The sequence below is a fragment of the Mastigoproctus giganteus genome, chromosome 13 (assembly GCF_048544385.1).
Source record: "Mastigoproctus giganteus isolate SK-2022 chromosome 13, ASM4854438v1, whole genome shotgun sequence".
NCBI classification, from domain to species: Eukaryota; Metazoa; Arthropoda; class Arachnida; order Uropygi; family Thelyphonidae; genus Mastigoproctus; species Mastigoproctus giganteus.
Genome location: NC_143587.1, coordinates 82608040 through 82634700, shown reverse-complemented (window position 1 = coordinate 82634700; position 26661 = coordinate 82608040). Strand labels below are relative to the sequence as shown.

The following is a 26661-nucleotide window of genomic DNA, read 5'->3' as shown; positions in this document are numbered from 1 at the left end:
AATAATAATAATAAACATCACCAAGAACCTAGGAGTAACAGATAACACATGTCAGCGATGTCACCTGGCCCCAGAAAAAATGTAGCACATCACCGCAAAATGCAGGATGATCACCCAGATGGTGTACACTCACGGATATTAGCATTAGCAGAGGCATACGATGCAAGAAAGCAAGCATCATCAGCCAAAATAAAAAAATTAAAAAAAACCCTCCAATTTCACCCCTCCATTCATTCCAAATGCCTGTCCAGCTCAATCTTAAATTTATTTAGGCTATCAACTTCCACAACAAAAGATGGAAGTCTGTTCCACCAATCAACAACCCACTGCTAAAGGCAAATTTCCGCACATCTATTCTACAATTGTCTTTCCTCAATTTGAATCTGTGTCCCCCCAAGTTCTTAATCTGAGCAAGAGGAAGAATCCCAACAGCTTTCAGCTTGCTCAAGCCATTCAAGGCCTTATACACCTCAATCAGATCACCTCACAGGTACCTACTCTCCAGGTACCTGTGAGGTGATGCAGGTGCTGCAATTTGCAGAATTTAAGCCTTTCTTGGTAAGAGCACCCCTTTGTTCCCCTCTTCAATCTTGTTGCTCTTCTTTGTACTCATTCTAGCAACTCTACATAATTTCTAAAATGAGGCCTCCAGACCTGTACACAGTACTCTAGGTATGGCCTGACCACTGCCTAGTATAACGGAATAATCACCTCCCTGTTCCTGCTAGCAAAATTCCTATATATCATTGACAAGACTCTGTGACCTGCCCTGGCAGCCCGTCTGCACTGCTCAGTGAACTTCATATTTGACTCCACAATTACCCCCAGGTCTTTTTCACTTTCCACTTCCCTGAGTGTAGTACCACACAGTTGGCACGTTTCTCTTGGGTTATTGCTACCCATATGCAGTACTTTGCATTTGTCAATGTTAAACTTCAGTTGCCACTTCTCAGCCCATTTTCCCAACTTATCTAGATCCAGTTGGAGAGCGTCTCCGTAGTCAGGAGCAGCAGTGCGTAACACACGCTTCTTGATTAGACCAGGGTTCGAGCCCGTGACCACAAATATGGAGGATGCAGAAAGGTGGAATGACCACCGCATATCTCTGGAGCAATACGGCCTTAGTTGCTAATGCTCCTAAAAAAAAAAACAAATAACAAATCCAGTTGGAGTAGCATACTGTCATACTGTAGCATACTGTTGGAGTAGCATAAAGACATGACCAGATGGATAGGATAATACATCAGAAGCTAGAACAAAAATGCCAGCTGATCAAAGAAAGTTTACCATATTACAAGTATGAGCCTCAGGTCATACTAGAGACCTCTACTCACAAACTAAGCTGGAAATTGTGCCATCATAATAAACAAGACGATTCAGCACAAAAGACCAGACATAACCCTCATTGACAAGAAGGAAATGTTTACCTACCTGATCGACATAGCAGTGTCCAATGCCAGCAACCTCCAGAAAACATATAAGGAAAAGATCTGGAAGTACTCAGATGTAAGACAGGAAGTCAAAGATGTGGCATATAGAATGAGTAATGACCATCCCGATCACAGTGTCAACCACTGACAAGGTGCCAAAGAGCCTCCATAAGAAGCTACCAACAATAGAACACTTGCATGGAACTCCTGAAGGTTGCAATCCTGAACCCCTGTAGGATAGTGAGAGAGTTCCATAAACAACCACCCCATGCACTTGATACTCGTATCCATCACAGGGCGGGAAAAAAATTGTATAAAAAATCCCATAAAGGAGGAAAAGTTTTTATAATAATAATAACAATATATATATATATATATATATATATATAACAAATCATGCTTTCTTAGTTTATTTTTATTCCAAAGGAAGAAAGGCATCATCATCACTTTATTAATAACAATATAGTAATAACAAGCACCCAAATCAACTGTCTAATAACAAGTACCCAAGTAATAACAAGCACCCAAAACAATTTCTTATGTTTTTAAATTCTTGCTGGAATAATAATAACTGTGCAATCATTCAGGTTGTAGAGGGCTAAGTTCCAATCCCATCCATGACTGAAGTAATTTCTCAAGTGCTTTTCAATCAAGGCTGTAGTTAGCCAATCTCAGGAGGTAAAAGGGTTCCCCCACCCATGAGTTGCTCTTTGTATGTTTTGTAGGTTTTTTCAGCCCACAAAACATACAAATTGGCCTCTGAACGCGTGCACACACGCATGCACGTACACACACAATAGGGTCCAAGTCACTGATGCACCTAAAACCCAACCACATGTCCAAGAGAAGAAAAAACATTATTGTAAGGAAAAACATTATTATTGCTTCCTTACAATATTAAATATTGTAAGGAAGCAATAAAGTAATTCTTAAAATTAAAATGAAAATCTGATTAAATTACAATTAAAAAATCTGATTTAATTTTAATCCTAAATTTACCTCAACAAATTGCTTAAATCATTTTTTAAGTTTTCAACTTTAAAGCCAATAGCTTCTTGTTCATGTCCAAACATATCTCTTATTGATGAAACAAGAACCTCCTCTCTGGCATTTTTCAGTTTGCTTAGTTGCTCTTCCTGTGTTTTTCTAATTATTTCACTCTATATTGAAAAGTAATAGAATAAAAGTTATTAAAACTATTTTGTAAACAAACACAAAATCTGAAAATGAATAGTAATGTGTCAATAAAAGAATCCATTGTATTTGTACAGATGCCTACTTTTCACTCCTTTATAATACTTTTATTTATTTTCACTGTAACCATATTGTCTATCTTATTTATGTATGAATATTAGTATTAGGAAAATTATGCAAGGAAGCAAGCTTATGCAGTATCGGCAAAAAAAAAAAAAAAAAAAAAAAAAAAAAAAGGAGAAAAATGCCACATATAACATATGTCATCTAAGTTAATCCAATTCTTTAAATTTTGATAAACCTCCAACCTCCACAAGATCAGATGGGAGTTTATTACAATATTCAATTATTCTTTGGCTAAAGATAAATTTCTACATATCTATTTTGCAATTTTCCTTTCTCAATTTAAATATATAAGATGTAGCAATAAAGTTCCTGGCTTGGTGCTGTTGTGGTCATGTTTTTGATGACTTTGAAAATAAATGTAGTAAATAAAACCCTCATATAGCACGGTAGTTAGGTTCCTATTAAATGTTGTGTTGTGCAAAACCGTGTTATACAGGACTAAGAAAAAGTACAAAAAGGAGGGTTGCTTTCCAAAAGCTCACAAAAATACACTATTTCATTAACAAAATGTTAACAAAAATACACCATTCTAGATTTTGTGTATCTTCTGCTCTCTTTAAAAAATCAGTAATCTGGGTTTGTTTGCTTTTACTTGATAAATCTTTGTGAATTTTATCATATGGAACTAAGCATTTTTGAAGCTTCCTTTTGAACTTTGGGTTCCTTTCATTCGAGAATCTGAATTCAAAAAATAAAATTATAATTGCTCGGCTAACTTTATGCCTTCCTGTATGCTTTTTAGTGTAAAATTTTAATTTAGAATTTTCATCTGCGCTATCTTGCTCTGAATTAATTTGGTTTTACCTCCGATGCCATTTCCACCAAATCCTGACAGCCTCTTTTTCTACCTGTAATACTTGAACGTCTTCAGTAATCATATCTTTTTTAATTTTTTAGGAGCATCAGCAACTAAGGCCATGTTACTCTGTGTATATTGTCTATAAATTGCGTGTGTCCCGAGGTCGATTTTCTCTTTTGCTGGACAAAAAAGCCATGTTTCCGGGAGAAAAAATCATGCTACCCTTGCCTGAGCCCAACTAACTAAGCCACATTGTGAAAAAAAACCCATAAAATTCCTCCCATCATTGACAGGATTCAAACTCAGGTCTTTTCCACCCAGTGTGGGAAGGAGGGCAAATCTATCAACTATGCTACCCACGAGTGCTTCAGTAGTCATAACATCAAAACATAGCAAGTTCTACTATCGCACCAATTCCATTTTCTGTCGGTTCAAATGTATTTCCAGAATGAACTGACTCTGGCCATACATTTTTCCAACACACACCTAATGACAGTTTTACTTCTTTCAGCAATAAAGCTATGATTCTGATACAGTCCACAATTGAGAAATTTTTCCATGCCTCCATTACTTCAACAGATTCAGAATCAATTTTTTTCCAAAATCCATTGTAATGATTTTCTGATGTAATGAGTTTTAAAGGTGGATATAATGCCTTGATCTAATGGCTTAATAAAGGAAGTTGTATTAACCTAGTACAACTGTGGTGTTAGGAACATAACTTCAACGTTTGGATGACTTAAATCTTTTGGATGGCCTGGTCTGCTATCCAATAGTAATAAAACTTTGAAATCTAGATTTTTCCACAAGTTGTTGTTGGGTTTAATGACACAGGCTGCTAGGGCCATATTGTGTCTTTCTAAAGGTGAATATGAAAAAAATAACTATGTTTTATGATATATTCCTATCCAATTTAGGAAAGTAAATAGTTCTTTTTTATTAGGATCATCTCCCAGATTCCATAAGTTCAACAAGCACAAGTTCAATAGCACAGAACGTAACAAGGGGATTTCCCAACAAAATAAAATAAAGGAATTTCTCAATAATTTTTTTTGACCAGCGAGTCAACAGTGGGGATTCAAAAAGAGTGCTTGAAAAATTGCATCCCACATAATAGCAGGGTTTTCCCCACACAAAAGCTCAAAAATACCCTGTTTATGCGAGGTTTACTGAAATTCTCTAACCACGTTAGAGTGAAACCATGTTCTGCGAGGATTGCCGAAAATTATCAATCGTGTTAGATTGAAACTATGTTGTAGAAGTACTGTGTTATACAGGGGTTGCTTGTACACTGTAGTTCAAACTTCCTCCAACAGATAGTGGTACAGAGATTTGTCCAGTAGACTGACCAGTAGGTTGCTAGTAACAAACAGTTTCGATAGTACCATTAACATTCCATGTTACAATTTTTCAGTGGAGCAATGAATATAAAATTTTGCTTTAAACTAGGAAAATCTGCAACAAAAATGTATGAAATGTTAAAAATTGTTTATGATGATGTAACATTAAGCAGTACAGTGTGTTTGAATGGCATGTGTGGCTCAAGGATGTTTGCGATAACAACAAGTGGGTGTCCATCAAAATGAGGACAGAGTTGAAAAGTTTGGGAAATTGTGGCAACAGATCTTTGTTTGACTCTCAGAATGATGGCTGATAAGTTTGATATGAATAAGGAGATGATTTGTCAAATTCTGCATGAAGATTTAATGGAAAGGAAGGTCTGTGCAAAATTTGTGCTATGTGGCCTCACAGATGAGCAGAGGCAATGAAGAGTGTTATCCTGCAAAGACCTCTTCCAGACTTGCCAAGACAATCCTGATTTCCTTGACCATATTGTCAATGGAGATGAATGCTGTGTATTTCATTACAACCCAGAGATAGGTTGTACTGAAATCATCACCTTCAAAATCATCACCAAAGCCTAAAAAAGTTTTGTGCATGTTTTTCGACAAGCAGGATGTGATTCACAAGGAATTTGTGCCTGAATAGGAGAGTGTCAATACTGCGTTCTATGTACAGGTGCTTCAAAGACTCTTGGAGCACATTTCTTTAGTGAAGCTGCAATTTCGAGAAAGGCAGTGGTTTTTGTTGCATGACAAGGCCCCCACCCATTCTGCACTTCTTGTGAAGACATTTCTGATGAGACATGGCATTACATAGCTCAACCATCCACTCTGTTCTCCAGATCTAGTACCAGCGCAAGTCTTCCTCTTTCCCAAGATGTTCTCAAAGAAAAGAGATTTCAGGAGATTGAAGACATAAATAAAAACGTAATTGGGAATTGAATGTCATATCTTTGGATGCCTTCGCTTATTCTTTTCAGAAACTTTTAGAAATATGTAATATGCGCATTCAATCGAACAGTGATTACTTTGAATAAAAATAAAACCATTTTTAAGCTCCTTCAACTTTGTATTCCTTTTACTGCACCAGTCTTGAAACTTTTTTCCACACCTCGTATGTTCTTTCTGTGTGTCACCTTGTAATGTGTAAAATGCGTAAAGATGCCCATAACCATCAGTTTTCTCAATTTTTTTAAGGCGTTAAAAACTTTAATCACTTCTCTTTACATTTCAGCAGGACTATATTAGATAGGCAACAAAAGGAAGCAAAAAGAAGCCTTCATCTGGTTATCGACAATGATTTTTCATGCATTAAGAATCTGCAGGTAAAAGACCCACTGGGTGGCAGCGACCACAGTGTACTAATGTGGAATTTAATAAAAGACAACTACTGCCAAGAATAAAGGTTTTCCTTTTGTCAGGGTGACTAAAGAGGTCTCAGACAATTTTTAAATTGTGTCCAGTGGGTGCAACTGATGATGTTATCAACAGAAAATTCTAAATGGGAAGTATTCAGGGAAGTAATAAAAGAAGCTACTAGGATTTTTCATACTAACAAAGAAATACTGTTCAAGGCTTAGATATAAATGAATGTTAGATGAACTATTGAGACATATGGCAGACAAGAAAAGTGCATGGGATGCATATAAATTATCAGGTGATACAGAAGCTGATGGTAGATATAAATTAGTCAATAATCAAGTCACAAAGGAGGCTAGGCAAGCTAAGGCAGATTATGAGATGTCTTTGACAAATAATGCAGAGAAAAACAGCAAAGGCACCTATTCTTATATTAACAGTAGAAGGAAGGGGTTGAATCACATTGGGCTACTTGATGTCTATGGATTACTGTTGATGATCCTGCTCAGGTTGTGGGCAAATTGAATAGGTATTTTGCATCTACATTCCCACATGAGAAATTCTTTAGGGAAGGGATGCAAGAAATTTATCAAACTCTAACGAGGTACTAAATGGTTCTGTGATAACTGAAAAGAGAGTGGAGGAGAAATTGTTGTGGATTGACATAAAAAAGGAACCTGGAGCAGATGGAATCTATCAAATAATATGAAGGGAGGCAGCAAAGGAGGTAAGAAAACTTTTAGCCCTAATTATGAGAGCATTCTTGGATTCAAGGGAGGTCCCTATGGACTGGAGAAATGCGAATATATCTCCAATTTATAAATGGAAATCAAAAGGCGACATGAGTAATTACAGATCTGTTAACATCTGTTCCAGGGAAAATAATGGAATCATTGGTTAAACAAGTAATGCATTTGGACAGGCATGCAATTATACTGCAATCACAGCATGGATTTGTCAAGGGGTAGTCTTGTCTAATGAAACTGATAGGTTACTATGATGCAGTGACCAAGGAACTGGATGCAAAAAATAATTTTAATATCATATACTTGGAATTCAGGAAAGCTTTTGATATTGTTGCACATAAAAGAGTGCTGTACAAATTGGAGTAATGTGGCTCTAAGGGCAAGTTACTGCTGTGGATAAAGAGATAGTTAAGTGGAAGAAGACAGAGAGTGGTTATCAATGGGCACTGCTCTTTGTAGACTAATGTTATTAGTGGAATTCCCCAGGGTTCAGTGCTGAGTCCATCGTTGTTTTCAATATTAATCAATAATACTGATGAAGGTATATCAGACTTAATGTTTGCAGATGATACAACAGTTGGCAGAGTGGTTAAAGTCAACTATTGTCATTAGGGTGCTACTGCAACACGAGCTAGAAAAATTGGGTCAATGGCAGAGAACTGGCAGTTGAAGTTCATCATTGACAAATGCAAGGTACTACACATGGGTGGCAGTAACCCCCAGGTAACTTATTGACTGTGTGGTACTACATTCAGGGTAGTGGAGAATGAAAAAAGATCTGGGAGCAATTGTGCAGACATGAAATTCCCTGAGCAGTACAAACATGCTGCCAGGACAGCTCATTGGCTTTTGTCAGAAACTTTGCTAGCAGTGATTAACCCTTTGTATAAAGCCATGGTTAGGCTGCATCTTGAGTACTGTATACAAGTCTGGAGGTCTCACTTTAGGAAGGATGTAGAACCGCTGGAACAGGTGCAGAGATGGGCAACCAGATTGGTGGAGAGAACAAAAGGGTGCTCTTACCTAGAAAAGCTTCAGTTCTGCAAATTGCAGCATCTCAAAACCAGGCACCTGTGGGGTGAACTGATTTAGGTGTTTAAAGCCTTGAATAGATTGAGTGAGCTGAGTGTTACTGGCATTGTTCCACTTGTTGAGATTATACACATGAAGTGCCTTAAATTCAACTTGAGGAAGGGTGGTTGCAGGATAGATGTGTGGAACTTTGCCTTCAGCCAGCAGGTGGTTGATTGTTGGAACAGGCTTCCAGCTGTTGTTGTGGAAGTGGATGGTTTGAATAAATTCAAGGGAGAACTACACAAATCCTTGGAGGGTACACATGGGTTTTTTTTTTTTTTTTTGGCTAATGCTATATAAGCTTACTTTCTCGCATCGTTTTCTATTACTACTAATACTTCTACTACATACTTCCCAATATGAGTTTTCTTAACAAACAAGGATTGGGGGGGGGAGTCAAAAAAGATTTGTGTTCATCTAGAATTAGTTGTGACAGAAGGCTGTAACAAACACCATGTATTACACTTTTCCCAACATAGTCACCAAACAAAATAACACATTTTTGTCACCTCTCAATACACTGTGCCTGTCCTTAAACCACGACTTGGCAGCAGAAATCATCTCATGATCAGTAGCAAAGTGTTTTCCATGAAATAAGTCAGGAAAGAAGAATGAATTTGAGTGTGCAAAGTTGGTGGAATGTTCGAGGATATGGCAATATTTCAATTTTGCCTGGCACACCAACAACATTTCATGTGCACATTGTGTCCTTTCCTTCTTCTGGTAAGGGATCAGAAGTCTGGGAACCCACTAGCAGTCATATGCAATCGTTTGTGGATGATGTTTATCACAGATCCTACACTAATTTGAATTTAGAGCTCTGCAGCTAGTTCTTTGTCAGTAATATGACAATCTTCCAGGATTAATGCCTAAATTTTTGCAACACTCTCTTCTATTACAACAGTTGCTATGCATCCTGGAATTTCTTCATTCTTCATCATACATTGAGGTTCTTCCACATTTGAATTGTTTATACCAATGTACAACACCACTGTAACCTGAGCAGTCTTCCCCGTAAACACTGACCATTTATTTGTGGATTAATTTGGGTGTTTCACCTTGCATAAAGAAGACTGATCTGTATTTGACTTTATCCATTATGACACTTCACTGCACTCAGCACTGCAAAGAAAAAATGAATTGTCAGATCAAAACTAAAATTTGTGTGGTTGCTATAGAGATTTCAAGGTATCAAACAAAAAAAAAAAAAAAAAAAATCATATTTCTATCACAACCAATTCTGGGTGAATGCAAATCTTTTTGAAGCAAAGCGTTTTTAGGTGTGCCCCAGGCAATTTTCACAAAAGGAGTGACTTGCATCTGTGGATAGACAAAAATTGCCATGAAAACGCCACACAAAATGATTCATGGCCCCAGACCATTGTATCACTCTGTACCAGGCACGTGATGCAGTACCATATGTAGCAGTGACACATTATGCATCAATACCACTATAGCACAGCCACGGTGCAACTCACATGTGTCATGTTTTCATTTTAAATCACAGTATCTCAACATCTAGCAATCCAATTTCAAAAATTTAAAAACCAAAATATTTCTTTCTTCATTCTCTACCGTATTTCATAAAAAATTTTGACGAAAAAAAATTGATAATTCAACATGCCAAAGACTAATAGTGAGCATTGTAAGGCATACAGAACACATTTAAATGTACATCCCTGAATAATGATTTCGATTCAGTCTGTTCTGAGTGCGATCGGTTTTGGTTCAAGAATGATGTGAAGATTGTAGCAGCTCGAGATCACTCTCTTCTTCAAACAGAATTTCTAAATGAGGATGCAAGTGAAATGTCAGCCTGTAACAGCTGTCGTGGCTAAAAAAAAAAGTTCATTTTGGGCTGTGTCATTTCCAAGGCTCCCATTCATGCAGATTTGTCACCTGCATCATTCATATGGTCAATACAAGATACTTGGTCAAGTGATAAATGTTCGCCTAAAGAAGTTTCACTTAACTTCCACTATGCATGCTCGGCACACATTCAATTTTTTTAACCTCCACTCTCGTATATACAATACTGAAGATATGGCTTAACCACTGCTTTCTACTGGATGAGTGTGAAGTGACACAGATCAAAATGAACGTTTTTTTTTTTTTTTTTTATTTAACTATATAAATTCACCATATTTGTCATATAGTATCATAATGTCAAATTTTATGCTACCCACCTGCTGGTAATGTTGATAACTATGTGTGAAGTCACAGTTGCAAAATATGCCCAAAAGAACTGCCACATTGTATGTAGCACAAATAAACATTTTGTTATATTTCGTCATGCTTTGCCAAAACATGACAAAGAGGTGCAAGCATTACAGTAAACCTCACTAATTCAGACTTCACTGTACCTTCTTTTTTATATAGGTATTTTTTTTTATGAAGAATGGAAATTTTTCCTAAACAAGAATTATAATTATATGCAAATGAAAACATTAAGAGATTTTCATTGTTTGAGAAAGCTCCCATACATTCCAAAGAAATGTTAAAAAAGCAAAGATAGTAATATCTTTTCTTAGCTCTTGTGGTACCTTCTAGTACCACAGTCTTCATACACCACATGAATCAGGAATTCATACTCATATAATTAAGGAAACAACTGAAGAGCCTTTTTTTGATGATTCTGAAAAGATGTGAAAACATAGTGCTCAATATTTAAAATAATAACATAAAATGTGCTAGTTACAACTGAGCTATACTTTGGAATGAATTAAAAAGAAATGCATGAAAAAAGCTATTAAATTATGTTGTTCTTATTTATTTAGATGGAATCAAATATAAAGAGTGCCAAAATGTGTTACGAATTTTAGTGAAAAGGATATTGATCTGGGTGGTGTTAAGAATCAACCCCAGGGGCTCACTGTGGTGAGTATGGGCTTGGCAAACCCAGGGTCCTGAGCTGGATATAATCATTCTTCTCTTTCTTGGTGATTCTTTTCTACTTCTCTCTCTCTCTCTCTCTCTCTCTCTCTCTCTCAGGGTAACTCAGGAATTTTTTTTTTTTTTTGGCTGGTGCAGCATAAGCCTCAGGCTTCCTTGCATCATACAGCTAATAATAATAATAATAATAATAATAATAATAATAATAATAATAATAATTGCTTCGAATGCATGGCTCACAAGTGGGATGCTCTTCCCTGAGACTGAAGGATTCATGCTGGCCATCCAAGACCAGGTAATCAACACCAGAAACTATAGAAAATACATCGCAAAGGAGCCTGGAATGTCAGATGACACATGTCGACGATGCCACTTGGCCTCAGAAATGATCCAACGCATCACCGTGGGGTGCAAGGTGATCACCCAGACCGAGTACACTCATAGACACGACCAGGTAGCCAGGATAATACATCAGAAGCTAGCGAGGAAATACCAGTTGACCAAATAAAGTGTACCATACTACAAGTACGACCCCCAGGCAGTACTAGAGACCCGAACCCACAAGCTGTACTGGGACCACGCCATAATAAAAGATAAATATCCCACACAACAGACTGGACATAACCCTTGTGGACAAGATGGAAAAGGCTATCTACCTGATTGACATAGCAGTGCCGAACACTCGCAATGTCCAGAAAACCCACGAGGAAAAAATTAGGAAGTACATGAACCTGAGACGTGAGATCAAGGAGATGTGGCATATTCAAGAAGTAACAATCATCGTGTCAACCACCGGTATGGTACCAAAGACTTTACATAGCAGCCTAGCAGCAATAGGTCTCCCAGAGAACACCTACAAGGAACTCCAGAAAGTCGCAATCCTGAACATCTGTAGGATAGTCAGAGATTTACTCAACTGACAGTAACACCAGGCATTACAACCACCCTGTGTACTTGGTAGCAGTACCCATCATGGAGTGGAATCCCCCAATCAGGGAGAAATAATATAAGAGCAACAACAATAATAATAATAACATGGCCAGAAGAAGATGAAAAAACGACAGCACTTCAAGGGGAGAGCAACATCATTTGAAGCGGGAAGTGAAAAAACAAAAATATGAATAAAGAGTTAGTTAAATGACATGAAAGTAGAAGTTGCTTCAACACACTTATTAAATTCAGAAAATATTTCTACACTCTAAGAGAATATCCATTAATGACATTATAAAGCAGCAGTACAACAGGGTCTTTACTAAAATGTTTCCAATCTCTTCAAAAAAGACAATACAATTTAGAGGGACTGTATACAAATGATTAAATTAATAGTTATTAATGTTTAACACAATCCAAGCTTATTGTTTAAAATATCATATTATTTATGTTCTATTTGATTTTAACTGTTTCTATCCCATTTTGTTTAAATATAAACATTTTCATAAAATTTCCTTTATCCTTTTATATTTGTGTCCTAATACTATCTAAATTAGCAATTATATATGCTGGTTTGTAAATTAAATCTGCATGTTCTTATGAGCAACTGTAAAATATTTATATTTAATTACATTTTGTAATTTGGACTACCCCTTTCTTACTTCAATCTGAATTAGTAAGATTCTACTATATGCTGAAAGTGCACCATTCAAAGAGTTTGTTTACAAACATTGGCATTGCACCCTCAGTTGTAACACGAACATGGCATCTTTTATCCACCCCTCCTGTTTTGTTTTTATTATAAAATATTAATTTTTAACTTTTTTTTTTTTCCTGAATTGAAAATGGTGAACTATTAGTTATGATCTGTTAGCCCATTTCAAAAATACTGAACAAAAATAAATGAGGAAAAACCTATAATAATAATAATAATAAAGATAGTTTTTATCACATTTTTTAGAACTCTCAAGGTCACTAACTCCCCCCCCCCCTCCCCAGACTGAAACTCAAACTCTTGTGTGACATCTGGCAGATGCAATGTGAACATCTGTATTTTTGTCAGCTGTTTGCTTTAAACCTGCAAAATAAAAGCATTATGGCAAGATTAGACACCTGTGGCTTATATATCTTGCAGATATTCTGTAAGATTGGGAATTGCTGAGATGAAAGGTAGATGCTTTTACTATCTGGCAACTGCTTCTGTTAAACACCAAACAAAATATGGACATTAAAACTACTGTGATGGGAGACATTAAAGTACCATTTCCATGGGACTTAAATAGTGGTAATCTTTTATAAATCTCACCAACATATCTGTTGAACCTGTTTTTAAGGCTTAATTTGATGCAAAGAAATATCTGCCCAACTAGAAGGAAAAACATATTAGACCTTATATTGTCAACTTTTGATATTCAGATAAAATATACAGAAATTGATTTCTTTAATACTGATCATTTTGCCTTGCAATTGGGTTTAACATTGAAAACTAAATTAGAAAAACCACAAAAACATAAAAGAGCAATTTTATTAGCATTAGCAAAGGCACATGATGCAAGAAAGCAAGCTTATACAGCATCAGCTAAAAAAAAAAAAAAAATACACCCTTCTCATTTCACCCATCCACTCGCTCCAAATGTTTGTCTAGTTCTGCCTTGAATCTATTTAAGCTATCAACGTCTACAACGACAGATGAAAGTTTGTTCCAGCAATCAACCACCTGCTGGCTAAAGGCAAACTTCCACACATCTATCCTACAACTGTCTTTCCTCAATTTGAATTTATGCCCTCTCAGGCGATTATTCTGAGCAAGAGAAAAAATCCCATCAGCACTGAGCATGCTAAAACCATTCAAGGCTTTATACACCTCAATCAGATCATCTCGCAGGTGCCTAGTCTCCAGACACTAATTTAGAAAACTTAAGCCTTTCTTCGTAAGAGCAACCCTTTGTTCCATTCACTAATCTTGTTGCCCTTCTCTGTACTCATTCCAACAGCTCTACATCCTTCTTAAAATGAGGCCCCCAGACTTGTATACAGTACTCAAGGTATGGCCTGACCTCAATATTTATAAAATTAAAGATACTAATATTCTTTTAGTTAGTTTATCATATAATTTGACAAACATTACAGACCAAAAGTTCCTGTTATGACTAAAATTGTAATGAATGTTAAATATTCTTCTTGGTTCGATTATCATATAATCAAACTTTTGAAAAAAGGAAAAAAATTAGTTCAACAAATTCAAAGAAAGTAATAGTTTAACTGACTACAATAGAATTTTCTTTGTTTTTAGGAAAGAGGTAAAGAATAAAATAAGAATTGCTTATAATAAATATTTATCCTCCATAGAATACTCAGTTATTAAGTAAAAAAGACCTAAAAGCATTTTGGAATCACTGGACCAGGACCAAATACAAGGTGCAGTCAAATATGGAAAAAAAGACACAGTATTACCAAATGTGAAAGAATTTTTGAAATGCTTTGGAAAGCTGTATTTCAAAAATGGTAAATGTAACAATAACTTCCTTTGCAGGATATGTTTAGTATCATTACTAAACATATGAGCAATTTTGAAATTGGCCCAAAAATACTATTGGAAACAAATAACAAATTTCCAATGTATTATAGTACCAATCTAGATAGTATTCCAATGGCTGTTTGGAAGAACTGCTATAAATTGTGGAATAATGGTATACAAATAAAAAATTGCTTTCGTTCAAAATAAAATTCATCACATTCATCACGGCTTTATTGCAAATGGAGCATGATATTAGGAAGGCTCTTGATAATAACAGATGGATATAATTTATTTATATCTGCAAATAAACATTTGATTCAGTTCCCCATAATATATATATGTACAAAATATTAAGCATTATTAAGTAGTATTAAGTATTATATACAATGTATGTGCTTGTTGGTATGGGGTAATACGACTGGCTCTAATCTGGTTTCATGATTATTTTAAAAATAGGAAAAGTGTTATCTATTTTAATGGTTCTTACTCAGATTAGATTCTTATACAGAGGGGCATTCTTCGGGGATCGTCTCTGGATCTCTTACTTTTTAGGATATTTTTGAATTACATATATTCATGCTTACAGGAGACCAATTTCAATCTCCTCACTTATATTGATGACACAAAATTGTATAAAGAGATCAAGCACGTTACTGATTGTGAGGAATAACAAAAAAGGCATTCACCTGATTTGCAGTTGGAATGAAAAGCATGGCCTATCTAGGAATGTGGAAAAATGTCATATTATAACCATAGCTGATTATTATAAAAAATTAGTTATTTGTCATAATTATACATTGGGATCCCTACTTATTAAAATAATATAAGAATATTTAAAATTTTGGATTTAGGGGTATTAAGAATCAGCAATAGTTCTTACACCTCTCATATTACTAAAATAACTGCAAGAGCATCCAAAATGCTTGGCCTAATTAAAAGAGCCTTTGATTTTCTTGGCCATGATATTCCAAAATTATACTGCAATTTTGGAATATGCCACACAGGTATAGATCCCCAATGGAAAGAAGAATAATATAAGTTTGATGGAGTATGTACAAAAATCTCTTATCAGGTATATTTATTTGTTTTACAAATCAGGTAAATTTTCAGTTCTAATAACTATTAAGGAATGGTGTAAGGTATTACTGCATATTTGCAATTAAAAATTTTTGTATTTACTGATGTTTATATATTTTTAAATTTTACTGTTTAAATAACATACTTATGTGTCTCTGTATATGTATGTATATGTGTATGTATATGTGTACATATATGTGTTTATTTATAACTTAAATTGTAAATCACAAATGGAAGGCTTTTGGCTGTTATTGTGATTATTAAATTAAAAACATAATGTACAGGGCGCAATATAGCCGAAGCAGCTTTTGCGCCACAAAGCTACAAACAACAATAATATATAGGTTAGTGCAACTGCATCAGTTTAATTCGTAGCCATCCACTGATGAGAAACCAATAAGCTTCGAAACAGTGCCGTCTGGGTGGTGGTATCTGCCGAGAATAAGTAACATTAGTCTTCTCCACTGTTGAAGAGTTACTTATTCAAGAAGTGCAATACCATGGCAACTTGTTGTGAAGGTATTCACAATATGAAATATAATTAAAACAATGCCAACTTAACTACTTTGGTGGATGGTTACGAATTAAACTAATGCAATTGCACTACCCTATATGTTAGTCATTCTACCAAGTAGCATGAGGCTTTTGCCTTAAAATACTTTATATTAAAAAAATTTAATGTCTTGGAATTCTTATCATATCAAAATGTAAACAGAAATTACAGTTTAACCAGTTAGAGAGTATCGGTGAGGAAAGAACATAGTAGGATTTTATTTCCAGATTTTAAAAAAATAACAGAAATTTTAAAAAGTGGCATTGTTAGATGACATACCAGCAGAAGAAGACCACCTGACCAACAAGTTACAGGGAATAAGAACGATGAAGAGTTGCACCATTCATCTTTTCTTTTTTTTTTGCATTGCTTCTAATATATAGGTGTTGTTTACAAAGACTTTGTGAACAATGCTTATGTGTTAGAAGAAATTAAGCCTTTTTGCATTTTGCCTCTATTTACAAAGACAAAATGCATAACTTCTTAAGAGATCCACAATCAAGAATTAGATAAACAACATTTTGATTTCTAATCTGCAGTTAAAAGAAAACACTACTATCATTCAGCAGTAATGTTCCATAAAAAATCAAGTTGCTGCTGCTGCAGTCCCCTTTCTGATGTGTCCGGCTTAACTAAAAATTTTAAATAGAAATTTTACCTTATGCCAATGATGAATCTACCATACTGCCAGGTCCACCACCAATGGAGGGCTCAAAGGGTCAGGGAAGGAAGCAGGTTGTAAGGTTGTAAGGGAAGGTTGGTTTGGACAGGTTGTAAAAGAGGACAAGAAACACTCTCGTGAATTTTTGGGGGGGGGAGAACTGCCTTATCCGTGTAATACTTTTCTAAATTATCCTGATCTAGGCAACAATTTCATTGCATTACGTTAGAATAAAGATTTGGGGATCTTTATGGTCGGGAGGGGGGGGGGTCTATTATCCTCCTCCTACTGTCCAATGTTCATCATTTCATGCATCGTGTAGCTGTCACGTACTTGGTACGTGACAGCTACACGTACCAAGTGCATGGGTGGTTGTGTCCGGGTCGAGAAATTCATTCACTATCTTAGAGGTGTTCACGATTGCAGTTTCCTGGAGTTCCATTTTTCTGGGAGGCCTATTGCTGCTAGGTTCTTAGATAAGCTCTTTAATACCATGACAGTGGTTTACATGGTTGGTGATCAAGATGGTCGTTACTCATTCCATACACCACATACCTTTGACTTCTTGTCTTAAGTCTGACTACTTTCTGATCTTTTCCTTCTATGTTTTCTGGAGGTTGTTGGTGTTGGGCACTGCTTATGTCAATCTGGAAGGCAGCCATTTGCTTCTTGTCAATGAATGTTGTGTGGGATTGTCTTGTCTGTTATTATGGAAAGGTCCAGTACAGTCTGTGATTAGGGATCTCTGGTATGGTCTGAGGTTCATACTTGTAATATAGTAAACTTTATTTGATCAACAGGCATTTTTGCACGTCACCGTGGGATGCACCCTGCATCCTGCAGTGATGTGCTAGATTGTTTCTGGGGCTAGGCGGCATTGTTGACGTGTTATCTGGCACTCCGGAGTCCTTGACAATGTATTTCCTGTAGCTTCTGGTGTTGATTACCTGATCTGGGATGATGAGCATGAATCCTTCAGTCTCAGGGTGGCACTTTCCTTTCCTTTCCTGAGCCAAGCATTGGAAGCCATCTTATCTATGTAATCTTTAGCATTAGCATTAGTAGAAGCATATGATGCAAGAAAGCAAGCTTATGCAGCATCAACCAAAAAAAAAACCTTCCACTTCACCCCTCCGTTTGTTCGAAATATCTGTCCAGCTGCGCCTTAAATTTATTTAGGCTATCAACTTCCACAACAAGGGATGGAAGTCTGTTCCACCAACCAACTACCCGCTGGCTAAAGGCAAATTTCCGCACATCTATCCTACATCTGTCTTTCCTCAATTTGAATGTATGCCCTCTCAGGTGATTATTCTGAGCAAGAGGAAGAATCCCATCAGCATTGAGCATACTCAAACCATTCAAGGCTTTATACACCTCTATCAGATCACCTCGCCGGTGCCTAGTCTTTATGTCATTGTAATGTCTGCCATGGAACATCTTCACCCATCTTTCTCACCTCTTTGTTTCTTCTGTCTGTGTGAGGGGAGTCTTCTTGTTGAGTGCTGCTTGTCTATCTTTCTTATGATTTGGTACCTGAAAGTAATCCCACAGGTCTTCTTGTTGTCCTCTTCTAATTGTCTTCTCTGTTCAATGAGGTCAATCATTCCCTTTCCTCCTTTATGGGCTATGGGCAGTCTCTTGATGGCTGACTTCGGGTAGTGTTGGCGGCTCTTGATCATCATTACCTTGGTCGATCTCACGATCTCCTCCAGCTCAGTGAATCTACAATTCCAAAGGAGCATTAGTAATGGGACTGTGTAAGTGTTTGTGGCTGTCATCATGTTCCCACCATTCAGCTTTGATTTTAGCAGGCTTCTCAGTCTCTGATAGTATTTCTCAGTGAGGCAAGCCTTGGCCTCCTTGTAGGCCTGCATCATCCTCAGATATTTTTAAATCTCTCCCTATGTTGATGCTTCAATCCCTTCACTGGTCCAAATGGATGTCCTGGCTGTAATCCATTGGTCTTGCATTTATGTAGGTCAAATTGCATCCTGATGTCAGTGCTGAACTCTTCGGTGAGCCAGAGTAGCTGTTCAAGTTGATTCACAGTTGCAACACAGATTTTAATGTCACCCATGTACATCAGGTGAGAGAGGATGTACAGGTTATTCCTTCCTTCTTTTAGGGTATACTCATACTTGCTGTTATTCAGCATAATGGACAGTGGGTTGAATGCTAGACAGATCCATAATGGGCTCAGCATCTCCCTGGAAATTCCTTTTCTGATGGGTATTGGTGTGGTTGTGATGTTCTGGATCTTGACGGTGGTTCTCCGTTTTGCATCCAGGAAATATATCAATGTCAGGTTGACTTTTTAAATCTTTAGTGTCTCTATTAGCCAGCTATGGGGTACGGAGTCAAAGCCCTTGCAGTAGCCAGTAGTTGTGGATGTTATCTATTTCTGGGATTTGCCAGTTTGACAAATGTAGTTTTTCCCAAATCTCCCATTCTGTCATCTCTTGTACGTTCTTGGTTTTCTTCCTTTCGGGACCTATCCAGATGGCATGGCCTTTAGGGCTAACTTCACTGCTCCACAAGTTTCCACAAAACTCCTCGAGTACCTTCTGGTTGGGGTCCATTGCTTTCCTTCGCCTCTTGTCCAATTTTCCTGTAGAAGGTTCTCTGGTTTTCATCAAATATCCTGTTGTCTGTTTTCCTCTGAGCACTCTCCCTGTAATGGCAAAGTCTCTTGCTGAGTGCCAAAAATTTCTGCTTGAGGGGTGTCAAGGTATTCTTCGAGTCTGATTATAGGTCTGGTGTTTGCTGTGGATGTTGCCTTTCTTGAGGCTGGCCTTCACTTTTCTGATCAGCTTCTTACATCTGTTACCCCGTTGGTAGGGTTACTTTGCCTATCTTCACTCTTATCTCTTCTATCTTCTGCTGTAGCCTTCTTTCCCAGGCTGATGGTTTCTTGTCTTTGAGTATTGTGTTATGTTGATTTCTGGTTTCCCTTCTGTTCATCTTGGTGGCTGCTGCAGCAGCTAAGTAAATGGTTGTACAGATGGTGTCTAGTGTTACTGCATTGTTGTTGAGATAATCTTGGAATTATTCACCTATTCAGGAGGTCTGTGACTTGTCACAGGATACATTGGGTCTCTGCTTCGGTATGGTGTGGGTCTTTGTGAGGGTCCATTTCCTTGAATGCTGCTAGGGCTTTCTTCCACCCTTCTGTTTCTGGATATCACAATCTTGTCTGTTTCTGCTTTGGTTACTTCGTACAAGTACAAGAATGTAATTCTTGTACTTGCTGTTCCTCCTCCAGTTCTGGTTCCATTATGTCTGCATTTGTTATCCTTTGCAGTCGTTCGCTCACATCCTGCTTCATTTTTTCAAAGCTTGCAGGAGCTATCAGGTTCTTCTTTACAATGGTCTATCTTTGGTCTGCTATTTGCTGTTCAGTAACATAAATAGTCGGGGAATCATTCCAACCACTTTATGTGTAGTTTCATTCTGTACTTTGTCGTGTCTGTCTCTAGTTTCATTACTTCGTAGTATGCTTGCATGATGAACGTATTCATTTCAATGCTCCACTTCATGCATTGACTTCTTTTTTCCCTCATGAATGGTCACTAGCACAGTTGCAGGAAGCACTTCCAGTAAGTTGGGATTACCCTTCAGTTGTGGTAACCATATGGGAGACAGTACCACTCAGTCCACTAGAGACTGTCTCCGACTTTTCAAACCGATCCCTCTGCCTAAGGCCTGAATGCGAGTGACTTTCTCCTGAGCCACACTGAATGCAATATGTTCAATATTTCTACTTCTCATCTTCATCCAGCTATGGAGGTGGGCATGTTTTAGCTTTGGTATCCAGTGGTGGATGGTAGTTATGGGAGCGACGCCAGATAGCGACATCTCTGCCTCAGCTGTCACTTCGACCATGGATAGAAGGGGATTCCAAAGAAACAACTTTCATGATTCCCCCCCCCCATAGTAAGATTCAAACCCAAGTCCATGATATGGTGGTCTGACATTGTATAGTTATTATCATTATTATTATTGCTCTTTATATTATTTCTCCCCAAATGGGGATTTCACCTTGTGATGGGTATTGCTACCAAGTACACAGGGTGGTTGTCGTTATGTCTGGTGTTACTGTTGGTCGAAGAACTCTGCAACTATCCTACAGATGTTCAGGATTGTGACTTTTTGGAGTTCCTTGTAGGTGTTCACTGGGAGACCTATTGCTGATAGGCTGTTATGTAGGGTCTTTGGCACCATACTAGTGTTTGGCACGATGATCAGGATGGTCGTTACTTGTTGCATATGCCACATCTCTTTGATCTTCTGTCTTAGGTTCATGTACTTCCTGATTTTTTCCCCATGGGTTTTCTGCGGGTTTCCAGTGTTGGGCGCCACTATGCCAATCAAATAGGTAGCCTTTTCCATCTTGTCCACAAGGGTTATGTCCAGTCTGTTGTGCGGTATTGTCTTAGAAACAATACCGCACAACACTAGAAAGGCAGTACTAGAAACCTCAACCTACAGCTTGTGGGTTGGTGTTACTAGTACTGCCTGGGGTTTGTATACTTGTAGTATAGTACACTTTCATTGATCTACTGGTATTTCCTCACTAGCTTTTGATCTATTATCATGGCTACCTGGTCACATCTACGAGTGTACTCAGTATGGGTGATCATCTTGCATCCCGTGGTGATGTGCTGGATTGTTTCTGAGGCCAGGTGGCATCATCGACATGTGTCATTGGACACTCCAGGCTCCTTGGCGATGTATTTTCTACAGGTCTGGCCCAAAATCCTGACAGCCAGAATCCCGACAGTCAAAAATCCCAACAGTATCTACTATATTGTAAAAATATATGAATATAATTCTATATATTTATTAGTTTTTTAGTAAGTAAAAATTTACCTTATTAGATTAATTTTGTATAGAAAGAATATAAAAAAATAACAGAAATTTTAAAGACAAATACTTCTTTCAATTTGGAGATCATGTTTTTTGTTACAAAAACAAGTTTTAAAATAAGATCAGAAAATAAAAATGACATAATTAATTTTACTTTATTACATTGCATCTAATTGGTAATTTTTCAAGTCGAAATTTGCAATTCAAATGCCCTATAGAAATTTGGTATTTGTATAGGGCATTTGAGCAATAATTATAGGTACAGCATTGAAATACTAAAGATAAAAAACTTGAAATAAGAATACTTTTAGAATATGAAAATTTAGAGTAATGAATTTTGGCAGCTGTGTAACATTTGTCATAAATATCATTAGAATAACTAAAACTGTAATTATACAGGTATTTATTTATTTATTTATTTATTTGTTATTAGCTGTACTTTCACGAATTTCTTTGACAAGTACATTAGGCATGACCATGGGCACCGGCAGGATATTTTGAAAGGGGTAATGGTAACAGGAAAAAATATACCATTTTCTTCTTATTATTATAATACTTAAGATTATTTAAGTACTTAAGATTTATTATAATACTTAAGATTTATTATAATACTTAAACATTTAATTATAATTTGTATGATTTTTTGCAAATTTTAATCTGTGATTTTGATATCATTAAACTGTGATTATTGTCAGTAATGTGGTTTTTGTGAACTGATTGTATACCATTAGTAAATATATATATATATATAAGTGTGTGTGTGTTGTTTATTCATTAATATGACATAAAATATTAACATTATCATATACTGTTTGCATAACTGCAATGTACATGTTCCATGTGTTCAAATAAAATTTTAATATGTTTAGTGGCCGTTTTGATTACATAAAAAACATTTTTTATTGCAAAAACAGTTTCTGAGATACAGACTCTAACTTCGTTTTTGTAAAATACAATCAGTATGTCATGATTTTGGCCGTCGGGATTTTGGGTGGCACCAATTTTCTGTAATCTTGGATGGCAAGCATAAATTCTTCAGTCTCAGGGAAGAGCGTCCAATGCATTGGAAGCAATAATAATAATAATAGCAATTATTGTTATTATTATTATTTTAATAATAATAACAAAAATCCTGAAAATTCCAAGGTTCAAGAATCATGTCCTAAGGCTGCATAAGTATAATGTACATAATGATATTTAATAAGATGGATGTACTCCAACACACAACTGTACATCCAAGGGCATTCCCAGGGTGTGTGGTGCCCCAGGTGCCAATCACAATTTGGCATTCCCTTTAAAATTTTCTTCATACATGTATGTAAGTTTCAGGTTTTCAGGGGCCCTTTGAATGTTGCCGCCCAGGTGCAGTGAGCCCTCGGGACAGCCCGCCCCTGCATACATTCCATAAGATATGGTTAAAAGTAATTCTGTTACACATCATTTTAAAAGAATTGCAATCTAACACCAAGCAAAATAAATTTAAAATTACCTTACTGAGTTTCTTACCTGTGTAAGTTTTTCTTTTAAACTTCCAGTCTCTACTTTATATTGATCACTATTCAGAGCAGAAAGGATCTTTTCATAAGACTGAGTATGGAATGATATAACTGAAAATGAATTTTGAAGATTTTGAAATAACTGAAACTCCAAAAAACTGAGTGTTACAAAATTCTATTCAGTTAATAATAATAAAAAGGATCACATTAATGCTGCAGTACCACTTGAGTATAGCACATTTCTCACAATGAGACTCTTCTACAACCTGTATAAAATTACATAACAATGGGGGTAATAAATGAATAACCTTATATGAGTCAAAGTGATAACTTATAAAGAATAAGGTTTCGATTAAAATACAACCCGGTTGATTTGTTGTTGTTGTTATGGAGACTTAATGGCACATAAGCTGCTATGGCTATAATGTGCCTATCAACAACAACCCAGTTGAAAATTCAACAAAACTTTATCAAAAACAAACAGAGAATCTAATTAAACTGCTGCAGAAGTTCATGTCCATCTTGCTCATGTACATATGCATTCATCCTTTCCAGTAGGTTTGGTGCCACTCTATAAAAAGGTTCCTCAATGGTGAGAATTTATTTGTTACAGGCCTGTTTAGATCTTTATTATTGAATGGCAATTCTTGGCACTGCAAAATTATTTGAATGCAAGGTTAGCTACAGTTAGCTACTGCTCCAACTGAAGAAACCTTTAAGGATTTGTCCAGTCCCTAACAGGATTCAACAAGTAACAAATGGTAACAGGACACTGTATGAAATCAACTGTTGAGGAGAACAGGAGACATCATATACATTGAAGGCATATTTCATACACATTCAAACAAAAAAATTCATTCAAAACTCATTGAAACACATTTAAAATATCTCTTTGAATGTGTATTTCATACAGATTCAAACAAAATAAATAATACTGCTGATGGTATATCAAGCTTAATGTCCAAGTTTGCAGACGATACAAAGGTTGGCAGGGTTGTTAAGGACACTACTGACGCTATGCTGCTGCAACAGGATCTGGAAGGGTTGAGCAGATGGGCTGAGAGGTGGCAAATGAAGTTTAACATTGACAAATGTAAAGTACTACATATGGGAAACAGCAACGTATCAACTCTGTATTACTATACTGACAGTGGTAGAGAATGAAAAGGATTTGGGGGTGGTTGTGCAGGCAGATATGAAGTTCTCTGAGCAGTGCAGACGGGCTGCAAGAGTAGCTCATGGTGTCTTGTCAATGATATACACGAATTTTTCTAGCAGGGATAAGGAGGTGATTATTCCCTTGTATAAGGCAATGGTCAGGCCACACATTGAGTACTGTATACAGGTCTGGAGGTCTCATTTCAAGAAGGATCTAGAGCTGCTGGAACGAGTACAGAGAAGGGCAACAAGATTAGTGAATGGAACAAAGGGTTGCTCTTACGAAGAAGGGCTTAAGTTTTGCAAATTACAGTGTCTGGAGACTAGGCACCAGCGAGGTGATCTGATAGAGGTGTATAAAGCCTTGAATGGTTTGAGCATGCTCAGTGCAGATGGAATTCTTCCTCTTGCTCAGAATAATCACCTGAGAGGGCATAAATTCAAATTGAGGAAAGACAGATGTAGGATAGATGTGTGGAAATTTGCCTTTAGCCAGTAGGTAGTTGGTTGGTGGAACAGACTCCCATCCCTTGTTGTAGAAGTTGATAGCCTAAATAAATTTAAGGCTCAGCTAGACAGGTATTTCGAACGAACGGAGGGAGAAGTGGAAGTTTTTATTTTATTTTTTTTTCGGCTGATGCTGATTAAGCTTGCTTTATTGCATCATATGTAATGCTAATGTTAAAACTACAATATTTGTTGTGATATCACAATATTTCATTTTTATCATTATTATTTTTGTCACAGTGAAGAAACACACAATCAAAAATAAATAAATACATTAGCATTAGTAGAGGCATATGATGCAAGAAAGCAAGCTTATGCAGCATCAGCCAAAAATAAATAAATATATATATATATTTTTAAATATAAAAATCCCAAGTAATTATAGACTTGTGAGTTTAACTTCTGTTCCAGGAAAATTAATGGAAGCCCTGGTTAAAGATGCACTGCAGGATCACATCTAGACAAGACTTCAGTTACAACTCGGACACAGCATGGTTTTGTTAAGGGAAAGTCTTGCCTTTGATTGGATACTATGATGCAGTCACAAAAGAACTGGAATAAAAAGTGAATAATTTTAATATTATATATTTGGATCTTAGAAAGGCTTTTGATACTGTAGCACACGGAAGACTGCTGCACAAATTGGAGCAGTGTGACACTGGAGGCAAATTGCTGCTATGGATAAAGGGATAGTTGAGTGGGAGAAGACAGAGAGTGGTAATCAATGGACACTGCTCATCGTGAACTAATGTTATTAGTGGAGTTCCTCAGGGTTCAGTGTTGGATCCATTATTGTTTTCTGTATTTATAAATGATATTGATCATGGTATATCAAGTTTAATGTCCAAGTTTGCAGACGATACAAAGGTTGGCAGGGTTGTTAAGGACACTACTGATGTTATGCTGCTGCAACAGGATCTGGAAAGGTTGAGCAGATGGGCTGAGAGGTGGCAAATGAAGTCTAACATTGTACCTCCCCTGAGTCCAAGGAAGCTCTCATAATTATAGCTAAGGGTTTGCTTATTTCCTTTGCTACCTCCTTTAATATAACTGGATAGATCCCATCCACTCCAGGTGCCTTTCTTGTGTTTATCTTCAACAATTTCTCCTGCACTTTACTCTCAGTTATTACAAGATTATCTAGCTTACGGCGCCTCCGTAGCCAGGTGAGCAGGAGCAGCAGTGCGTAGTACACGCTTCTTGATTAAACCGGGGTTCGAGCCCGTGACCACCAAATACGGAGGATGCGGAAAGGTCAGGTAGTGACCACCGCATATCCACGAAGTAATATAGCCTTAGTTGCTAATGCTCCTAAAAAAAACAAATAACAAACAATCTAGCTTACTGCCAGAGTTGAATACACCTCTGGCATTCCCCTCGCTGAATAACTCCTCATGTGTGAATGTCGATGCAAAATATTCATTTAGTTTGTTAGCTACCTGAGCAGGATCATTAACAGTTGAACCATCGATATCAAGTGGACCAATCTGATTCATCCCCTTCCTTCTAGAGTTTACATAAGTAAAGAACTCTTTGCTGTTTTTCTTTAGCATTAGCATTAGTAGAGGTATATGATGCAAGAAAGCAAGCTTATTCAGCATCAGCCAAAAAAAAACACACACCACTCCCATTTCACCCCTCCGTTCGTTCGAAATACCTGTCCAGTTGAGCTTTAAATTTGTTTAGGCTATCAACTTCAACAACAAGTGATGGAAGTCGGTTCCACCAACCAACCACCCGCTGGCCAAAGGCAAATTTCCGCACATCTATCCGACATCCGTCCTTCCTCAATTTGAATTTATGCCCTCTGAGCTGATTATTCTGAGCAAGATGAAAAATCCCATTGGCATTGAGCATGCTCAAACCATTCAAAGCCTTATACACCTCTATCAGATCACCTCTCCGGTGCCTAGTCTCCAGACTCTGTAA

At 36.9% G+C, this 26661-nt stretch overlaps 1 protein-coding gene across 1 annotated transcript in view; it reads right to left on the bottom strand.

Moving 5' to 3' along the window:
* Positions 1-26661, bottom strand: part of LOC150076223 (uncharacterized) — a 232571-nt gene that overhangs the window by 77323 nt on the left and 128587 nt on the right. The window contains exons 6-7 of the mRNA XM_090387290.1: positions 23078-23178; positions 2430-2590 (exon numbers count right to left, since the gene is read on the bottom strand). Of these exons, the coding sequence (XP_090243416.1) occupies positions 2430-2590; positions 23078-23178 (262 nt within the window). The remainder of the gene's footprint in view (positions 1-2429; positions 2591-23077; positions 23179-26661) is intronic.